The 20815-nt window shown below is 39.3% G+C and overlaps 1 protein-coding gene and 1 long non-coding RNA gene across 3 annotated transcripts in view; one reads left to right on the top strand and one right to left on the bottom strand.

Moving 5' to 3' along the window:
- Positions 1–974: 974 nt before the first annotated feature.
- Positions 975–20815, top strand: part of LOC148673145 (uncharacterized) — a 43026-nt gene continuing 23185 nt past the window's right edge. The window contains exon 1 of the long non-coding RNA XR_015935949.1: positions 975–1397. This is a non-coding gene — a long non-coding RNA (uncharacterized LOC148673145). The remainder of the gene's footprint in view (positions 1398–20815) is intronic.
- The window catches only part of tmem38b (transmembrane protein 38B), a 74887-nt gene continuing 58406 nt past the window's right edge, over positions 4335–20815 (bottom strand). For both annotated transcript variants that reach the window (XM_088629454.1, XM_088629455.1), the window contains one exon: positions 4335–5041. In XM_088629454.1, coding sequence (XP_088485580.1) covers positions 4742–5041 — 300 coding nt within the window. In that variant the 3' untranslated portion in view covers positions 4335–4741. The remainder of the gene's footprint in view (positions 5042–20815) is intronic.

The raw sequence follows: 20815 nt of genomic DNA, 5'->3' as shown, positions 1-20815 counted from the left end.
AGAATTCTCTATGGTCTCACATCTTTCACACCTGAACTAATTTAGGTTTGACATAACAAAGGGCTTAAAATTTAATCAATCAACATAATTTACCCTTTTATTTTATTTTGTATTTTTTTAACATTCAAGTTTTGATTAAAATTGCTAACTTTAAAATTGTGTACAGTATACATAATTTGAAATTCAACAACATTATATTGGATGGATACTTTTCCAAGGCAATTTGCATTATTACACAGTGCTTTTGTGAAATGAAACATGGATCATTTTTAAATCAATGGCAGACATACTATATTTAATAGGTCACATACAGTATGGATAACTAGTACATGTGTAATTTTCAACAATAGAAATACAGCAGATATAGCAGAGTATACATTTCCCTCTCTGCAATTAACATAACTTTTATTTCAGAGAACAACTAGGATGTATTAACAGGGCACTAACATTGTCATGAATGTGAGTAACAGTACAGTAACAACCACTATCATTTCCAAATTACTATCCTCCCTCTCATTGTCAGATTAATTAATCAAATTAATCAGCCTGCTGTACACAATATTGTGGCTAGGATGCAAGTATTATGTTAATTTAGACAGTATGTATAGGGTTAAGGTCTTTCATGTTTACTGTATCTGTACTGTATTGTTATGTATTGTAACACAACCTGTATTTTTGGTTGCTGTGTTTAAATTCTCCCTGAGGTTTTCCATGACAAAATTGATCAGTACTTGGATTGAAACTTTGGTTCCCCGTATTTGTGGCTGCAAGGTTTATTATTATAATTAAGTGTAATTAAACATTTATAATAATATTTCTGTTACCATGAGAAAGTAAATTAGGCCTGTCTGTAAAAGCAGATGAATTAAGCTACAAAGGAACCAATCCGATAAGAAAAATCTTCCATATGTGGGCCATGGACCAGGATGTAATAAAGCTGTGTCCATTGTGAAACACCCTAATGATATATGGCACAGCATGACTCCCCTCAGTCTGGTATACTTCTTGTGTCAGCACAAGGGATCTTCAGTCTCTGTCCATCACACACCGACCAATCTGTCAATGAGGAACTGGCAGGGTTGATATCAGGATTATACCTGACAACATCCTTACCAATCATCAGGTGTGTTGTAGAACCTTAAAAGTTAGCATCCAACTTTAATTGACTAACTCACTGACTCCTCTTTTCTCTCCAAATTAATCCAGCACTCTGACTTTTCCAACCACATGACCAATGTGCAAATTGTCCTCAACAGCTCTTGACAAAGCTTTCTCTCTCTTTTCTCTCTGCACCAGGACAGTCTTAGCACAGAGCAAGAGGATCAACCCAGTCCAAGTTTAAGGTCATCAAGGAACTAGCCAATGGATTGTTGAGTATTTCTACTGTAGTGGTTCAGGTGGGTAGTTGCATCAGCATGCGTACTCTGCAAAGGAACAAGTAATAGGTTTATTCCATGCTGAAAAGAGAAGAGAGAAAACAATGTTTCGGCTGTGAAGCCTTCTTCAGGTGTGAGAAAGACAGGGCAGACAGCAAAGATTAAATAGCACAGAAAAACAAAAGCTGGTAGAGGGGAGGAGGGGAGGAGGCGGGAGAGGTTGAGAGGCCACTCAGGTGGTGCAAAAAGGAGAGGGGTGAAGAAAGGTGTGAAGTTAAAATCTGCATTAGAGTAGAAAAGATTACACAAAAATAAGTCTGTCACTGAGAGAAGGGGAAGGTGTAAACCTAGTTTCAGGATGAGTTTCGTTTCTGTTGTCTTTCTGCTATTGAAGTTGAGAAACCCTGCTTTGAGAACAGTGACAGAGAGATCAGTGTGATCATGGCTGTCTGAGGTGAAATGAGAAACTCACAGCCCTGACATGATCCCTGAACAGTCTCCTTCCTGTTTCCCCAACGTAGATAGTTGGGCATTTTTTGCAAGAGATACAGTAAATGAGGTTGCTGGAGGTACAAGATGTCGTCTGGGTGATCTGGAATTGACCTGAGGGGCCCTGAATGAGCATGTTGTTAGATATGTATTTGCAGGTGATGCAGCGAGTTCTGTTGCAGGGGAAGGCGCCTGGTGGGGATGATTGCTGAGTGCGGTCAAGGGAGCAGTGAACAAGTAGTTTACGTAGATTGAATGGTCGGCGGTAAGAGATAATTGGGCGGTCAGAAAAAAGTGTACCGATGGACGGATCGTCCTGTAAAATGGAGTAGTTATTAATAATGGTCCTGGGGATAGAAAGTGTGTTAGGGTGGTAGGGAAGCACCAAAGGAATGCAGATGTGAGACCAGGAGTTCCTGATCGAGGTGATGATCAGAGGGCTGTTTTTGGCCCGGGTGAGGGCCCTATCGATAACATGGGTGGGATATCCTCTGTTGATGAAAAAAGGATGCATTTTAAATGCGTGGTTCTGGAAATCAATGTTGTCACTGCAGAGTCGACATAGCCTGAGAAACTGTGAAAAGGGGAGAGAGTTTTTGGTGTGAGTGGGGTGAAACAGGCTATACAGGAGATAGCTGTGTAAATCTTTGGGTTTGTAATAGACCGAGGTAGGAAGTCGGGGATGGTTAATAGATAAATTTATGGAATTAAATGAAAGAGTGGTGGAAGATATATTAACTGTATATTTGAGGAACGGGTGAGAGTTAGTGAATTGATGCAGGAAGTGCTCTAGCTGGTCATTAGAGCATGTAGTGCCAACGACGCAGTCATCGATGTATCGTTTGTAGGTCAGGGACAAAGCCAGAATAGGAAGAAAAGAAGCGTTCTTCTACCCAGCCGACAACAATATTGGCATAGCTAGGTCCCATTGCCCATGGCGACTCCACTTACCTGCTGATAAAAAAGGTTATTAAATGAGAAGGCATTGAGTGTGAGAACCAATTCCGCAAAATGCACTAGAGTGTGGGTGGGTGGATCAAGCACTGTGCGTTGGTCTAGCATGTGCTTGAGGCCTTTAAGAGCGTCATTGTGGGGAATGACAGTGTAATTTTATTTCTACTGTATATGTTTACCATGGTGGCACTTTCATGCTCTTTTCACCTGAATTTAAATATAATGAATATAATGAACATATTCTGCTCTGCACCACTGTGGAAATACTAAGTTTAACAAAGAAATACAATTAAAAGTATGTTGTGTACAGTACATTTTTGGCAAGCACAGCAAGTTTTGGTGAAACTCACAATCAAAAAGAAGATTTTGAAGAATTTAAGATGCTAGGGTTAGTCAATCATCTGTGGTGACTGCGTTTTGAGATAGCTTCTTTATATTACTTTGAAAAAGCAACATAAAAGTCTGTCTCTAGTGAGAATAAGGGTGAAGCAAGGACTTCAGCCTTTCATAGCAAATAGCTTCTGCAGGGAGCTACTGCTAGCTTTCACAAGAGATGAAGCTAACATGTACAAAAGGCTTTTGAAAGAACCAGTTATAAGGAAAAACTCAAATAATGAGAAAATTGCTTTTTTGAAGAGCCGAAAATACAGATTTTTAGGCTGCTTTCTAAAGCAATATATTGAACATAAAAAAGATCTGGCAAATACTCCTATTTGTTTTAGAAAAGTCAATATGTAAAATTTATAAGTAGTCTATTGGAATGTTTAATTTAGAAATAAGAACATTCAGTACTTATGTTGAGAACCCTTGTAGCATGAACCTTTAATGGACAAGGTGTTCTTCCTTTTTCTATCCATCCATTTGCTAATTTTTTAACTAAACTGAGTGTGTCTGATGTATCTGTGTATGTGATAGACTGTCCCATCTGGGTGTACCCCATTTTGTACCTTTCTAAGCAGCAGTTAGAAAATAGATGAATGGATTTATCATCAATTGAACATCTTGACTGAGCATCTAGAATAAGTTTATATTTATCTTGGATTCTGTTCAGATATTTCAGAGCTGATCAACAATTAGTTAATGCCAAGCAGACCAAAAAAAAGGTACCATAAGATTACGCACTCATTGTCAACTATTTCATATGATATACTCAATGACAATACAGCCCTGACTAGCTCAGTTGGTAGAGCATGAGACTCATAATCTCAGGGTAGTGGGTTTGTGTCCCATGTCGGGTCCAAGGTTCTCTAATAACCCATACTGGGCAGCAGCAGTATGGGGAGGTGTTTGCGGTGGAGGGACAACATCAACAACACTTGCACTATCTGCATGAAAGAACGCCCTAGCAATCTACTTCTGTATTGTGCCAAAAAAACTCTACGGTGGACTGTCCATAGGGTTGCCATGAGTTTATATTGACTCGATGGCACACAACCACCACCACTCAATGACATCAGTGGGGAAAAAAGAGAAACTCCCAAAAATACTGAGCTCTTAAAATTAAAGACAAAACTGTTATATAAAGTTCAAGTGAGAAAGTAGCTTTTATTATGTCAAAAAAAATTTCAAAGCATTCATATACTGTAGATCTGAAAAACTTGATTCATGTTTTAGAAATAATATGAAACCTTGCATGGATTATAATAAAACTTTTTTCAATAATAAAATCATATCCATCATAGTTTAACAAAACTACACAGTAAAAAGTACCCAGAAACATAGTTATATTTTTAAACACATTTTCATCATAATACCTCAAAAATGTATTGCATTCTGATATAAACAATGTTTATAAACAATGTTTTTACACCTAAGTATTGTTTTATTTACATATAAGAAAATAAATCTCAGCTTATATTAAATCACGTCAAGGTTTTGTAAAAGATTTAAAAAATAAGAAGACACAGGACATTTTATTGGTCTTAATCAGTTTTCTTGTTGCACGTTTTTATGGACACTGTGTCACCATTGTCATTTGAATCAGTACTATTTTCATTTGTTTCATGAACACATGAAATGTTGCCATTTGTATCATGGACTGCTGAACCATTGTGGCTCTTGGCTGATTTGACCTTCAGATCTGAGCAGGCAGCTGTAGAATTCCTTTTGGCAGCTCCCTTTGCTTCAGTTACTGTAGACTGCCTTGCAAAAAACAAGTGATACAATACAGCCTCCAGTGGAGCAAATGGGGATTCAGTGGAGTGTATGAGCATCATTCTCACCTGGGGGAAAGAAAGAAAGCAAAAGAAACTCAGTTAAACAAATAAGAAAAGGTTATTTTTCTCACATGTGGCTCATACTGGTTCAGTATATACTCTGTAGAAGAACACATTTCACAATTATTGCCATGATATATAAGGAGCTGCAGGGGTTGGAAGGAAGAGATATTTTGTTTATTGGTCTCTCCTTGTCAGAGGACAAGAACTCTTCTGTTCTTGGATGAATTTGTGAAAGTGCATTGTTATTAATATTAGTATTTTATATTACTAACACCTAACACAGCAATACAAGAGGACTTAACTATCAGTACTTTTCTTATTAGAGCTCCTTATGTCAAATCCCAAAAAATCTACTGTCATCTCTAAATGTTTCACGTCCTTATACAGATGCAGCCATTCAAAACGCGTGGGGTATTTTGCGGTACACCACGGTGGGCATGTCGCATGAAAACGCAGTATCACGCGGTATATCGCGTCATATGACATCATGCTGGAAAGTATCCGGAATCACCTTGTAAAACCGGCAGGAGGAGCCAATAAAGCTTAACCTCTCATGTACATCATTTGAGCTTTTAAATTTAAACTGTGTATTATCATATTCACATATCACCCCCCTCTCTCTCTCTCTCGCCCTACCCCCTGTGTATTGTCTGTTTAGGGCAAGCGAGAGAGAGTGTGCTGTCCTTTGACAAAACAAGGCTCACCAGATAATGTGAATCGAAACCTGTTTTTTTAGCTTTTAAAGTCGTGCGATGTGTAAGCAGGAACACATCATTATATCTTACATATGAAAAATACATAATATAGCTCCCAAACAAACGCAAACGTGTTTTTAATAAAATGCTTTTATTCACTCATAATCTGACAATTTCAGGAAGACCAAGGAAGGACTAAGGAAATTGTCATTTGTTGTTGAAGCTCTGTGAGCTCGGTGACTTTGAGACCACTTGTTATCCCAAGTTGTTTGAATCACCACAATTCAAATAGAGAAAAAAGAGCTGACTGACAAGATTTAAGATGTGGCTGTCATTCTTGGATTAAAAAAAACCCATTGCCCGATGTTAGTTGCATTGCTTGAAAAATATGTTTATTTCGAGAGACTGGATAAGTAATTCAAGTGTTTTTTTAACTTCCTGAAAAACAAATAATAATTTAACAATATGTGCAAATGTTTTATGATATGTCGCTGTTGTGAATGTCTTTGGAGTGTATCTTATTTGCCTGTCCTGGCTGTGCTCTCTCGCTCGCCCTCCCCCCCCCCCCTCTCTCTCAATTCAATTCAATTCAAGGTGCTTTATTAGCATGACAGATGGGTACAATCAATGTTGGGTATTTACTTTGTAATCTGTGGTCCTTTTAACTGTTTTTACATCTACTGTATTGCTTTGAGATGCCACTTTTAAAGGTGATATATAAAATCAAGGCTTTAACTTGCTTTAACTCCGCAAGTCTGAGTTCTTGTGTCCGTCCTTTCCAAACCCGAAAGTATTACAATATGTATCTTTATAGCAGGTGGTGTACAGCTTTTTAGTTTAGATTACACTTTTCTAAAATGTATTTAAAAAATACAGTGATACAGTGATACAGTGATACGATTACAATCTAATCTTTCCACGTTTGATCCCAAGATCCCAAGAAAAATACATCTAAATGGTGAGAAAGCTATGATGAAAGTTTATTAAGATACTTAGAAGACAAAGATATCAATTTATGTTGCATTTGTCTGATTGTGAATCAAAAAACACATATTTAAACACGCGTTTGCGATTTAAAACAAAACGCAATTTAAATCAATATAAATGTTTATATTGTAACGCATAGGTGACTATTCTTTATTAAAATGACTTAAATTCGATCATGTTGTGATATTTAGAAATATAAATTTGTTTGGTGCGAGTTAAGTTTTATTTAATCTCTGACCCAGGGAAAAGTTTTATTTTTTCAAAGAAATGTTTGTAAAAAAAAAGTCATGGCTCCGGCTGGATTCGAACACCCAACGTGTGATGTGTGAGTCGGGAACCTAACCCACAGTGCCACTGGCAAGGTACATGAGGAGTGTTGAAAAAGCCCTACAGAAACATTATCAACAGACAATGTACAGCGTGTACTATTCTTGTGTTGCGGTACATGAATATTATTATATCGTTATTAATTTCTTCAGATACGCGATTCCATATTATATTCCCTTTTAATCAAATTCTAAAAGAATGCTTGTTGATTCCAGTACCACCTTAGTTAAAGACTTCGATGCTTAAAATGTTTAGGGAGAAATGGAATACTGGTGTGTATTTTTTCTTTAAAGTACTGAGACCAGCCATATACTGTATGTTTATGTTCCAAAATTAATATCGTTTATGGCCTTCACACGCGTTACAGTATGCTCCTATTCTTTTTATGCTCAGCTACTAAGATTTCCCTTCAGTGGTAAAATTCCATATAAATATTCAATACTAAAACGGGCACAGTAAAGACATTTAAATCTTTCTACGACCGACCAACGCACCACGAGTGCCCCTGTCGGTCAACCAATCACGTACCGCAGTATTTTGCGTCACGATGCACGAGGCCGTAGCCAATTACCCGCGGTACGTGTCTGTGCCGCGTACTTTGAATGGCTGCATCTGTACGTGATCAGAATATAACCCCATTTTTCAATTACTCTTTATGAAGAGAAAATTAATCTATGTAAAAACAATAACAAACTGACATCAAATCTGTCAGCCTACTGATGCTTCAATGCAAACTGCTGAAATATTTGCAAAATAAGGCAGAAAGTTCAAATGTTATATTTTTGCTTCAGGTTCAGAAAGAAGAAAACTGGTCTCCTTTTTATAATTAGTTAACTGGTACATTTTTCTTGGAATCACCAAAACATTTCTCAATCAACTGTGTCAATAGGAGTTTTGCTGTGAGCTAGGAGATATATACTGATTGAAAAAAGAAACTCAACACTTCATCCACACTCTGGCCCTCTCGTCTGCGTGGAATAGGCTGAAGAGTGACTCATCCGTGAAGAGGGCCTGATGCCACTGCTGACGAGTCCTTTGCAGCCTCTGTCTGGCCGAAGCCAGTCGGGTGTGACGTCTAGGAGGTGTAAGCAGAGGGCCTCTGACAGATCGCCTTGCTCTAAGGCAGGGGTGGGGAACGTCCGGCCCGCGGGCCTTATCATTTGGTCTGGCCCTGCCAAGGCAACCGCAGGCATAGAGCTGGGCGATAATTCAATAACGATAATTATCGCGATTTTAATTTTCCTCGATATAATTTTAACAAAAGTTTGATAAATGTTGGATATATATGTTTATGCTTTGCGCGCGTGCATGTTGCAGACCGGGCAGATTTATTTAATGTTTCTGCTGTTTGGCAAGTGATTGTTGTGTTCTTAAAATAAAAAGTTGTTTGATTTACCAATTAACTGTCTGGTTTCTTCAACTTTCACTCACGAGAAAAAATCTGCCTTTAAACTTGAAAGAAATAATGATTTGACATTTATCGTGATAATTATCTATATCGACTGATATGAAATTTTTTATTATGATAATGTTTTTGGCCATATCGCCCAGCCCTACGCAGGCGGGACTCGAAATTCAATAAATCTAGGAGCTTTTTTCATAGCAACATAAATGTATATTAAGTGAATCATAATAATAACGTACATTTTGAGGGACAAGCAAGGAACGTCCATTACGGGATAGACGGGACACATATGAGTACATGACGGGATAGACACGATAACTCCAATCCAACCTTTATCCACACGTCAACGATCAACAATCCTCGCAAAAACTGAATCTCAGATGAAGATTAAGGAAATTACAGTACACAGAAAAGACCTCAAGAGTCGATGATACGAACGTTGGATATGTTCCAAATCCAGGATGCAGGATTAGAACAGCGATCAAAGCAAAATAATTGCGTCGCTGGCGACACACACACTGGATAGTTATTAAAACGTAAGTGGTGTGACATCCTACAAATGGCGACTACAAAGAAAAGAAAAGTTGATGCAGAGTGTCAATCTTTCCAAGAGAAATGGACAAATGATTATTTTTTTGTTGAAGTCAAAGGCAAACCTGTGTGCGTAGTTTGTGGCGATGCGTTAGCAGTAATGAAAAAAGCCAATCTGGAGCATCATTACAGCTCAAAACATGCTAAACGAAATGAATTGGGAGGCCAAATGCGTCTGGATGAAATCAATACTCTTCAGCGGAGTTTGGAATCACAACAACCGCTTTCACTAGGCCTCGTTGTGACAGAGACAACGTTATTCAGACGAGTTATGTAGTGAGCGAGCTAATCGCAAAGAACCTGAGGCCTAATGTAGAGGGAGAGTTTGTGAAAGAGTGCATGGTGGCTGCTGCGGAGTTGTTAGCACCAGACAAAGTAAAATTGTTTCAGAGTGTTAGTTTGTCTCGGAGAACCGTCTCAGATCGGATTACTGACTTAGCACAAGATATTGAAAAAACACTGAAGGATTCTGCAGGAGATTTCCAGTTTTTCTCTCTGGCTTGTGATGAGACAATGGACATAAGAAATACTGCCCAACTGGCTGTTTTGGTTCGTGGGATAACTGCAGAGTTTGACACGCAAGAGGAACTGCTGTCACTGGAAGCCATGCATGGCACTACAAGAGGTGGGGACTTGTTTGAGAGACTTGTTTTATCAATCAAAAAGCTTGAGCTAACATTTGAAAAGTTAAGTGGCCTTACTACAGATGGAGCTCCAGCCATGGTTGGCTCGCAAAAAGGGTTAATTGCATTTGTCATTTGTAATTTCATCATTTCCGGTTCCGGTCGAGAGGGAACGCTGGCGCACTTGGCTGCCGCTCCTCTCACCAGTTTTTCATTTTTATCTACTTATTTATGTTTTTTTTCCTTTTTCTCCTCGATTACACTGATTTCTAATTTATCTATTTTCATCCGCTTCACGCTATCCGCTCCACGTTACAAATTCACAAATGCGACTTCCACTGCATTATGAACTTACTCAACTGAAGACCTTCACCACTTGCTACCGCCTTATCTGGATTTCCTTCCCGTCTCGATTCATCGATCATGTCTCTGAGGCACACTGCACTGCAACTTCTTCAACTAAAACAAAGTTCCTTCCTGGTCAAAGACACATTCGATTACTGCCGTTTTACTGGGATTTTACGACCGACTCGCTACATCCATCGCAGCACAGGACGCCGTTTTTTTTCGTTCCTCTGCCTGCGGAGTTTCTATCCCTGCCTTTCGGCGCACATCTGTTAGTCCATCACGTACCGGCGCCGATCTAAAAAATCTCCTCTCACTACCGCACCTGGACCGCACTCCGCTTCCCCCTGCATCCCCGAGACTGGCCAGATCAGCGCTACTCAACACCCGCTCCGTTAACAGCAAGGCTCTTCTTTTATGTGACATTATCAAAGAAAAACAACTTGACCATCTGTGTTTTACCGAAACATGGCACAAACAAAACGATGGACTCCTGTTCAACCAACTAGTTCCTCCTGGATATGGTTTGTTTGACCTCCCGCGTCTTTCAGGCAGAGGCGGGGGCGTCATTGTTATTTACAACCTTCTTTACAGTCTAAGTCCTATAACTATACCTCCTCCCTCTTCTTTTGAGTGTCTTGTTTTAAATCTCTCTATTCCCCAATCTACTATTATTGCCACAGTTTACAGACCACCCAAACCCAGTGGAGTCTTCTTAGGTGAGTTTGCTGATTTTCTCTCATTCTTATCCCTTAAATTTAAAAGGATCCTTATTCTAGGGGACTTTAATATACACATTGATTCAACCTCTTCCAGTCTGGCTAAAGACATCCTTTCTCTTTTGGGATGCTTTGACCTTACTCAGTTTGTTTGTACCCCTACACATAACAAAGGACACACCTTAGATCTAATTATTGCAAATGACTCCTTTGTCTCCCACTGCTCTCCCCTTGATCTAGGCCTCTCTGACCACTTAGCCATTCTCTTCAATCTGGAATTACCTGTTTCTAACACTTCCCCCTCACGCTCTGTAAATTTCCGCAACTGGCGATCAATTGATCACCCAAGGTTTGCAAATTCTGTTCTGTCCTCCTTATCCTGTTTCTCTTCCTCTGACCCTCTAGAGGACAAAATACAGTTACTTGACAATGCTCTTTTATCTACCCTCGACACCTTTGCTCCTTTAAAAACTCGAACCATCTCCTTCTCTCGCCCTGCCCCCTGGTACAATGACCATCTGCGATTCATGAAGGCAGCCTCTCGCAAACTTGAGCGTAGGTGGCGTCTTTCCGGCCTAAATGTACATTATCAGGCCTGGAGAGATTACTTATCTGATTATAAGGTTACTATAGAGTCTGCTAGATCCACCTACTTCTCTCACATCATTGAAAATCACCAAAACAACCCCAGACATCTTTTCTCCACCATCAACAGACTGCTCAAGCCAAACTGCCCTACCACATTACCTGCCTCATCACAAATTTGCAACACATTCTTAGATTTCTTTAGTTCTAAGATTGACAACATCCGGCATCACATTCTCTCCACTACGGATATAATTTCCATACCTCCTCATCCAACTTCTCTGGTTCCCGTCTCTCCAGCTTCTCTCTTCTTGACTCAGCATCCCTAAACAAACTAGTTACGCGCATGAAACCCACCACATCTATTTTAGATCCCATTCCCACCACTTTATTTCAGTCCTGTTTCTCTTCTCTCTGTCCCATTGTCCTCAATATAACACATGAATCCTCAAGCACCGGCATTGTACCAACGGTCCTCAAAACTGCTGCTATTACCCCCGTGCCATAGAAGCCTAACATGGCTCTCGGCAATCTTAACAACTTTCGCCCCATCTCCAACTTACCCTTTCTCTCTAAAATTCTAGAACGTGCTGTCACACTTCAGTTACATAACCACCTCATGACAAACAACCTTTTCGAACCCCTCCAATCTGGTTTCCGTCAACTTCACAGCACAGAAACCACCCTAGTCAAAGTCACCAACGATCTCCTAATAGCTTCTGATTCTGGTTCTCTTTCCATACTCATCCTTCTTGATCTCAGTGCTGCCTTTGACACTGTTGACCATAACATCTTACCTTCTCGTCTCGAGACTGTGTTTGGAGTCTCTGACACTGCCCTAAAATCGTTTAAGTCTTACCTCACTGATTGCTGTCACTTTGTCTCTCTCAATGGGTACAGGTCTGAAATTGGTCTTGTCAAGTCTGGTGTCCCCCATGGCTCAATACTGGGCCCCTTGCTCTTCAGCATTTACATGTTCCCACTTGGTAAGCTTTAAGATCACATGGCCTCAGCTTTCATTTTTACCCTGACGATACTCAAATATACATCCATACCAAACCCGACACTGATGTGGCTGTCTCTATTCTATCTAATTGCATCTCTGACATAACAATTTGGATGACTCAAAACTTCCTTCATTTTAACTGTGACAAGACTGAAGTCATGCTTATTGGTACCTCCCATCAACTTCGTAAAGCCAGTCCTGTAACCCTATCTGTAGATGGCTCTGTACTTGAGCTTCAATCAAAAATTGAAAAACCTTGGGGTTATATTCGATTCTGGCTTAACATTCGACCCACATGTACGGCATACTGTCAAAACATCTTTTTTTCACCTTAGAAATATCGCAAGACTACGCCCTATGCTATCATTAACTGTGGCTGAAAAGCTGATCAACATATTTGTATTCTCTCGAATTGACTACTGCAATGCTCTACTCCCTGGGGTATCTAAATCTACTCTGAACAAGCTGCAGTATGTCCAAAATTCAGCAGCCAGAATCCTGACCAGGTCTAGTGCAAGTGTTCACATTACTCCTATCCTGGAGTCCTTGCACTGGCTTCCGGTCAAATTCCACGTAGACTTTAAAATCCTCATGCTCACCTATAAGGGTTTACATGGCTTGGCACCTCAATACCTGTCTGAACTTTTATCGCCCTATTCCCTACCTCGCAACCTCCGCTCTTCAAATTCTGCCCTCCTTACTGTCCCCCAAGCCCGTCTACATTGTATGGGCGACAGGGCCTTCTCCTGCTATGCCCCCAAGCTCCGCAACTCTTTGCCCAAGGATATCAGAGAGTCACTTTCTCTAAACTCCTTCAAATCCAGACTCAAAACCTTCTTCTTCAGAAAAGCCTTTACTTAACTGGTTCCATTCTTCACCCCTCTGCTCTTCTTAATACCACCTTCCTAGGTCTCCTCTATTTTTATTGTTGTATTGTTGTAATTATAATTGTGTCCTATCTTGTGAAATCTTCTTATTTATTGTTGTAGTCTTCTTATTTATTGTTATTGTAATCCTGTAAAGCGCTTTGAGAAGCCACCTTTAAAGGCGCTATATAAAATAAAGTTTTTTATTATTATTATTATTATTATTATTTGTCAAGAAAGAACTGAATCGTCTCAGTCTTGATCCAAGTGATTTAATTATATGCCACTGCATCATACACCAAGAAAGTCTCTGTGCACAGTTGTTGCGGCTCAACAATGTGATGTCAACAGTAGTGTCATGCATAAATTTTGTCAAAAGCAGGGGGTTTAACAGCCGCCAGTTTAAGGAGTTACTGAATGATCTTGACTCTGAGTACAGTGATCTTGTTTATCGCTGTGAAGTGCGGTGGCTGAGTCGCGGGAACATGCTCATGAGATTTTACAAACTGCGTGATGAAGTCAAGCAGTTCATGGAGATAAAGGGAAAACTTGTCAGGGAATTCGATGATAGCAAGTGGCTGTGTGATCTAGCGTTCATGGTGGACATTACCAAGTACCTCTCAGAGCTGAATGTCAAGCTGCAGGGCCCCAACCAGATTCTCAGCTCCCTGCTTTCAAATGTGAAATCATTTGAAGCTAAATTAAGGCTGTGGAAAGTGCAACTTGAAAGGAATAACACGGTGCATTTCCCCACTCTGGAAGGACAAAAGCCTTCTACGACACTTGAATATGCTGGTGAATGTGCAAAACTAATTGAGGCATTTAATGAAAGATTCAAGGACATGAAAAGTAAACAAATGGAATTGAACATCTTTGCTACACCATTTAATGTGGAACCAGCTGATGTGCCTGATAACCTACAACACGAAATCATTCAGCTGCAAAGCGATGATGAGCTGAAAGCTAGGTACAACAACCTCCCACTGCTTGAGTTCTATAAACGTTACATAAGCAATGATGAATTTCCCACTTTGAGGAGACATGCATTGAAATATGCATCTGTGTTCGGAACAACTTACTGCTGCGAGCAGTTCTTTTCAAAACTTACCATCGCTAAGAGTCGACTGCGCTCCAGACTGACCGACGCTAAGCTAGAAAAGCAGTTGCGAGTAGCAACATCATCAATACCAGCTAACATCACACACCTCACCAAAAAGAAGCAGCTCCAGCCAACACATTAGGGGTGAGTTAATTAAATTAATTAATTTGACCAAATATAGCAGGCTAATTTTTAAATTGATAATTATGTATGGCCCGCGAAGGATGTTATAAATATCCAAATGGCCCTTGGCAGAAAAAAGGTTCCCCACCCCTGCTCTAAGGCCAGCAGCATGGAGCCTCACTGTCCTGTCACTGATGCAGGCATTGTGTCTGCTGGCAGTTTCAGCAGCAGTACGGGTGGCAGATCTGATACGATCTCTCAGACGGACCAGTCTGATGTGTCGGTCCTGCTCTGGTGTGGTCACTCAAGGGCGACCAGATATTGGATGGTCATCTGTTCTGCTGGTCTGCTGAAACCTTTCAGTCGGGACACAGTGGAGTGGCTTACTCCATAGTGTCTGGCAATGCAGGTACATGACATGCCTGCCTGCAGCATGCCAGTGGCCTCTTCCATTTCGAGGCATTATGGAATGCACAGAAAACTGACTTAGTGTGGCCTTTTTCTTGCAGTGACCTAAACTTTGAATTAAGGCCTTTTTAAAAGTGACCTAATCCACCTAGATTGTTCCACCTGCACCTTGTTGGGTATAAGCGCACCTAACGAGCTTTCGTGTGATTGGCAAGTTGTGATGTCTTACTGCACAAACTGTATTGCTGATCAGAGAGCTTAAAACAAATTGACAACTTTTTGTGAAAGTACATAAGCTATAACTATAGTATTCTCATTACAGAAAATGTTGTGTTTCTTTTTTCCATCAGTATATGGAAAGCAGCCATATCACCATATCATATCATATCAGCAGCCATATCACCCTGCAACTCACAACTGGCAACCCACTGAAGCTAAGCAGGTGTGAGCCTGGTCAGTACCTGGATGGGAGACCTCCTGGGAAAAACTAAGGTTGCTGCTGGAAGAGGCGTTAGGGGGGCCAGCAGGGGGCGCTCACCCTGCGGCTCATGTGGGTCCTAATGCCCCAGTGTAGTGACGGGGACACTATACTGTAAAAACAGGCGCCGTCCTTCGGATGAGACGTAAAACCGAGGTCCTGACTCTCTGTGGTCATTAAAAATCCCAGGGTGTTTCTCGAAAAGAGTAGGGGTGTAACCCCGGCATCCTGGCCAAATTTCCCCATCGGCTGTTATCAATCATGGCCTCCTAACAATCCCCCTCTGTGAATTGGCTTCATTACTCTGCTCTCCTCCCCACTGATAGCTGATGTGTGGTGAGCGTTCTGGCGCACTATGGCTGCCGTCGCATCATCCAGGTGGATGCTGCACATTGGTGGTGGTGGTGGAGGGTGGAGGGGAGTCCCTGTCATTACCTGTAAAGCGCTTTGAGTGGAGTGTCCAGAAAAGCGCTATTTAAGTGTAAGCTATTATTATTATTATTATTACCACTTTGTTAATCACATTGCTAATGATGCCTGTCATTCACATTTTCAACAAAACCAGAGAATACAAAGAGTTGCTCTCTTCTCGGTTACATCTTTTGTCTGCAAATATAGAGAAAGATTTTGATGCATTTATTTTTCCACCAGCTCAATAATAATTTATCTTATCTCATTAATGACTTTGTTTTATGTTTTAGGACCAGTTTGCATTGGTTTATTTGACTTACTTGAAAATTCAGGAGGACAGTGAATCCCCCTGTACTACAGTATATTTCTACAAAGTATCTGAAGTTTACAGTATCTGAAGTTTCAATCATTATAATCTGATAACCTTACAGTCTTAGTTTCTGCACGGAGCATTTTTCTGTAAACTTAAACTGGCAATCACAGAGCATATCTACCCCTTTTTTGGTGATGTGTTTGAGTTGTTTCAATACTGGCTAGTAGGCCCAGAGCATGGCTAGTGACAAGCTGGTGTTGGCATGCCTGAGTAATGACTGGATCAAGGGAAAGATGATTCTGAACTTGCTAGTAGATAATTCATGAGATGATTTTGTGTTTTAGTTGTACAATTTTAAAAAAATTACTGTTGAAACGAGCATGAAAAAAATAAAGACTTTTTCAACTCTCTAAAGTAAATCATCCAATCAGAAAGAATTACTTCTTGCTTATTGGCCAGAAATAGCCCAATAATGAAAATAAAGGCAACTATCAAAAGCCAACTTTTAAGAAAAAATGTCTAAAACAAGCCAGTGTGCTATAAGGTATTGATACAGTATATTCAATAATGTTTTTTTATTTTAATTTGAAGAAAATCTGTCATTACAGCAAATATATTTGTGTGAGAGGGTTAAGCCCATGAAACCACAACCCTGCTGCACATTTTCCCTAAAGTTATGCCTTTGTAATCCTAGCACAGTGTGGGGCTTATTATCATACTGATATTTTATCATAACTCAAATACCAAAAACAATGAAATCACAAGATCTGAGACCAGTACTTTATACAAAAAAACAATAATCCCCTGTTCACAAACTTTTACTAAAAAAGGAATACTTAGCTAACTAGGCCTGAGTCATGCACAAGCAAGGGTATAAAAAAAACACATAAATTAGAGAAGCAAAATATACATCTAAAATCAGAAGTACTTCTTTAATGCTTAGAACTTTAGACAAGAAATGTGGTTATCTTCATATTAGAGTTGTTCATGCCATTTCTTAATTAAATATATTCATTATGTATTAAAGCTGTCATAAATGCGATTAAAACCAACTTCTACTGTACTTAGATACTCCAATGTTACCAGTAAAACCTAAATTCAGATCAATACCCTATACACTACCACAACACAATCCCCCTGTGCAATTATGTTTTATAACTGTTTAGAACATCACTAATAACATGTTAATAAATGTTGTTAGGCTATTATTACAAATAACTAATCTTAAGCATTAGTGAAATGTGAACAGTCAAACTACAACAGACACTTTAGACCAGGGGTGGGTAAACTTTTTTGTCTCAGGGGCCACATAAAATTTTGAAACTGTATAGCGGGCCACTTCAGGCTGCTGTTATGGATAGCCTATGCCCTTTATAAGTTTAAAATCCAACATAGGCTTATCAGATCAAGGTTAACAATAACCTGAAAGAAAAACATATTTTAAATATAAAAATAAAATTGAATAAAACTCACAAGCCAAGTCTTCACCGATTACCTCGACCCAATGAGTAACTGTTCTGCGTGATAAACTTATTTTCTAAACTTTGCTCTTGCTCTTTGGACAAAGAATATCTGTGGTTTCTATCACACACTCCTTTAAAAGCTCCCCTTCAGAGAGCGGCTTGCTTTGTTTAGAAATTTTATATGCAAGCAGGTATTGTAGCTTGCCTGTGCTGGCCTCTTGGATAGTAGTAGGGTGCAAAAATACATTTTGATGAGCCTGTAAACTAGCGGCTAGTTTGGAAGCTCTATTAGCCCGCTCCTCGCATAGCTGATAGCATATTTAGCATGTTTGGTAGAAAAATGCCAACTGAGATTGTATTCTTTGAATACTGCGACACTTTCCTTATAAATTAAACATATAGCTTTTGTTCCAACCTCTGAGAAAAAGTATTTTGCAGCCTATTCTTTGTTGAACACTCTGCATTCACTGTCAACTTTCTGCTTCTTCAATCCACTCATTTTGGCGCAGGTTCCCTCACAGTACGATGGACCCACTCTCACTGGTGAATCAAATTGGTAAAGCAGGGATTCCCAAACATTTTTGGGTCTATGCATCCCTTGACATGTCAAATTTCCACATACCTCCCCTGTGTCAAAAATAAGTTCTATGGCAGTGCGATATTTTACAAAAGATTATAAATTGGAAAAGTAAAACAAAGTTGATCCAAATTTTATTATTTTTTATTATTATTTATTACAGCATTTGAGCCTTTAATTTTGAACTGTGTATTACAGCATGTTAATCATCTGTCATTAAAATGTTGGTATATTTTATGAAAGCAAGATTGCTCAGTTGGACAAAAGTACACAACCTACCTTTATCAGAAATATTTATGCATCAAAGCCTTTACTGAAGATATTACTAATAGTATTAATAATGGATGACTTTGGACAAGCTGTATACTTGGAAAAATACACACCGGTATTCCATTTCTCCCTAAACATTGTAAGCTTCGAAGTCTTTAACTAACGTGATACCGGAGTCAACAAGCATACTTTTAGAATTTGATTAAAAGGGAATATAATATGGAATCGCGTATCTAAAGAATTTAATAACGGTATGATTATATCCGTGTACTGCGACAGGGCTGTGTAGGGCTGTTTCGCCTGCCTGTTCATGCGAGCTGTCTTGTAGCCTACTGGTCTAGGTGCGTGACTACCAACTGGCAGGTTGTGTGTTCAAATCCAGCTGGTGCTGGACTTTTCATTTTTATTTATTTATTTTTTAATCGCGTAACATAAACATATTACCGTATGCAAACTGTACTGTATACAGTATGTATATGTATATTTAGTGTCTTAACTGTGCCCGTTTAAGTATTGAATATTCATATCTAATTTTACCACTGAAGGGAAATCTTAGTAGCTGAGCATAAAAAAATAGGAGCATACTGTAACGCGTGTGAAGGCCATAAACGATATTAATTTTGGAACATAAACATACAGTATATGGCTGGTCTCGGTACTTTAAAGAAAAAAATACACACCAGTATTCCATTTCTCCCTAAACATTGTAAGCTTCGAAGTCTTTAACTAACGTGATACCGGAGTCAACAAGCATACTTTTAGAATTTGATTAAAAGGGAATATAATATGGAATCGCGTATCTCAAGAAATTAATAACGATATAATTATATTCATGTTGCAAAAGAACTGCAATGGACATAAAAACTCCCTTGCTTTTAACAGAGCGTTCCATAATTTCTAACTACGAAAATGCCAGGTGAAAGGATTTGTAAACATATTTTGTTAAAGCAAGTCAGTTTTTTCTGCAACACATAAAATACATTTTTCCAAGAAAGTTTAGCCTTTGTCACTAATGAAACCACTAAATAAAGACATAAATATAGAAATCTTAAGATTTGTTTTATTTAATGTTGGTAGCAGGATGAACTGTCAAGAGTGTATATTTTGTTGCAGAGTTGCTGCAAGATGTTAACAGTGAAAAAGGTATTTAGAAATGAGTTATTTCAAGATGAGAAAGAAAACATACACGAAACATGGTTTCATTATGACCAGAATCGGTCTTGAGATATTTTTAACTTGATTTACAGTATTTGAGAGGTATGTCTTAACACTGATACTACAGTGCTTAAGTACTGCTCACGTATATGTTTCTAGGTTTATATTATGCATTTCATACGGTCAAATTACTTTTGAGCAACTAATAAGAAGCGCGAAACGGTATGCGTTCTAGTTTCGTTTTGTGCTGGGACCCGTGGATTGATTAGAGATATCAAGTACATACAAGTCATTTTTTAAATGTTGTAGTTCGTCTTGAAAAAATGTTACGAGTACATCATCTATCAACAATTACACAGGTTCTGTTTCCATATTGCGGATTTTGGTTACGTAATATTATTTTCTAGATTTCACGTTGTGAATATATGATTTGGGCAAACAGAGCCGCAAAGAAGTACATTATTGGTGGTTGTTTTTTTTTTGCAGTTTTATCTAGAACAAGCGATGCTTAAACCTTTGTCTGATTCTTGTGAAACTATCCACACGACAGTTACAGTACCTAGGAGTTGACTTCAGTGATGTCACTGATGGGATGTTTCTAAAAATCCATCCTCTGTAAAACGTCTTCTCTAGTTGTCCTGCATATGTATTCGCTAATGAAGCTGTGTGTTCTGAGCCTGGATCTCTACATTTCTGTATGAACCAGCTTAGAGGGCTAAAGACAGCTTGTGTTTAAATTGAGTGTAAGGCAATTACACTCAAAAGTCACTTCTAAAGTCATGGTCAGCATTTATTTTTGTACTGTGCTGTAAACTTGTTCTGTGCCAAGTCACATTATTTTATAGCGTTTTTATAGCGTTATCAAATCCGGTGGCGCTGTGTGTTACTGTAGTTTCCTGACTCCCATGTCACATGGTCTGTGATTGAAACCTGTAAAACCTGTTTAATTCGTCACAGCCAGCACTCTTCAGGTGATGCAGCTGGCAGCTGGGTGATGCAGTGGTGGCCTGGCACGGTGAGGTGCGCTGGCAGCTGTGTGGTGTGACGCAGTGGTGGAAATGTTCACCATGTTTCACCATGCTGAAAATGTTTGTACCAGACTTTTTTGAGGCCTGTTTAATTGTGTCTGAAGTCTGATGTTGTAAATTTTATTGTTAAAAAGATCCATGAAAATGTCACTACTAAAGTTAGCTGGTACTGTTGGTATTGTAAGTGGCAAGTAGAGCTCATATTTTAGATTTTGTGTAGTTGCTAGCGTTGAACTGTGTGTTGGATGCACATGAATATATTCATTTTATGCCAGCGCACCTCACCGTGCCAGGCCACCACTG

Source organism: Lepisosteus platostomus, chromosome 4 (assembly GCF_059453375.1).
Source record: "Lepisosteus platostomus isolate fLepPlt1 chromosome 4, fLepPlt1.hap1, whole genome shotgun sequence".
Lineage (NCBI taxonomy): Eukaryota > Metazoa > Chordata > Actinopteri > Semionotiformes > Lepisosteidae > Lepisosteus > Lepisosteus platostomus.
This window is presented reverse-complemented; position numbering and strand designations above follow the sequence as displayed.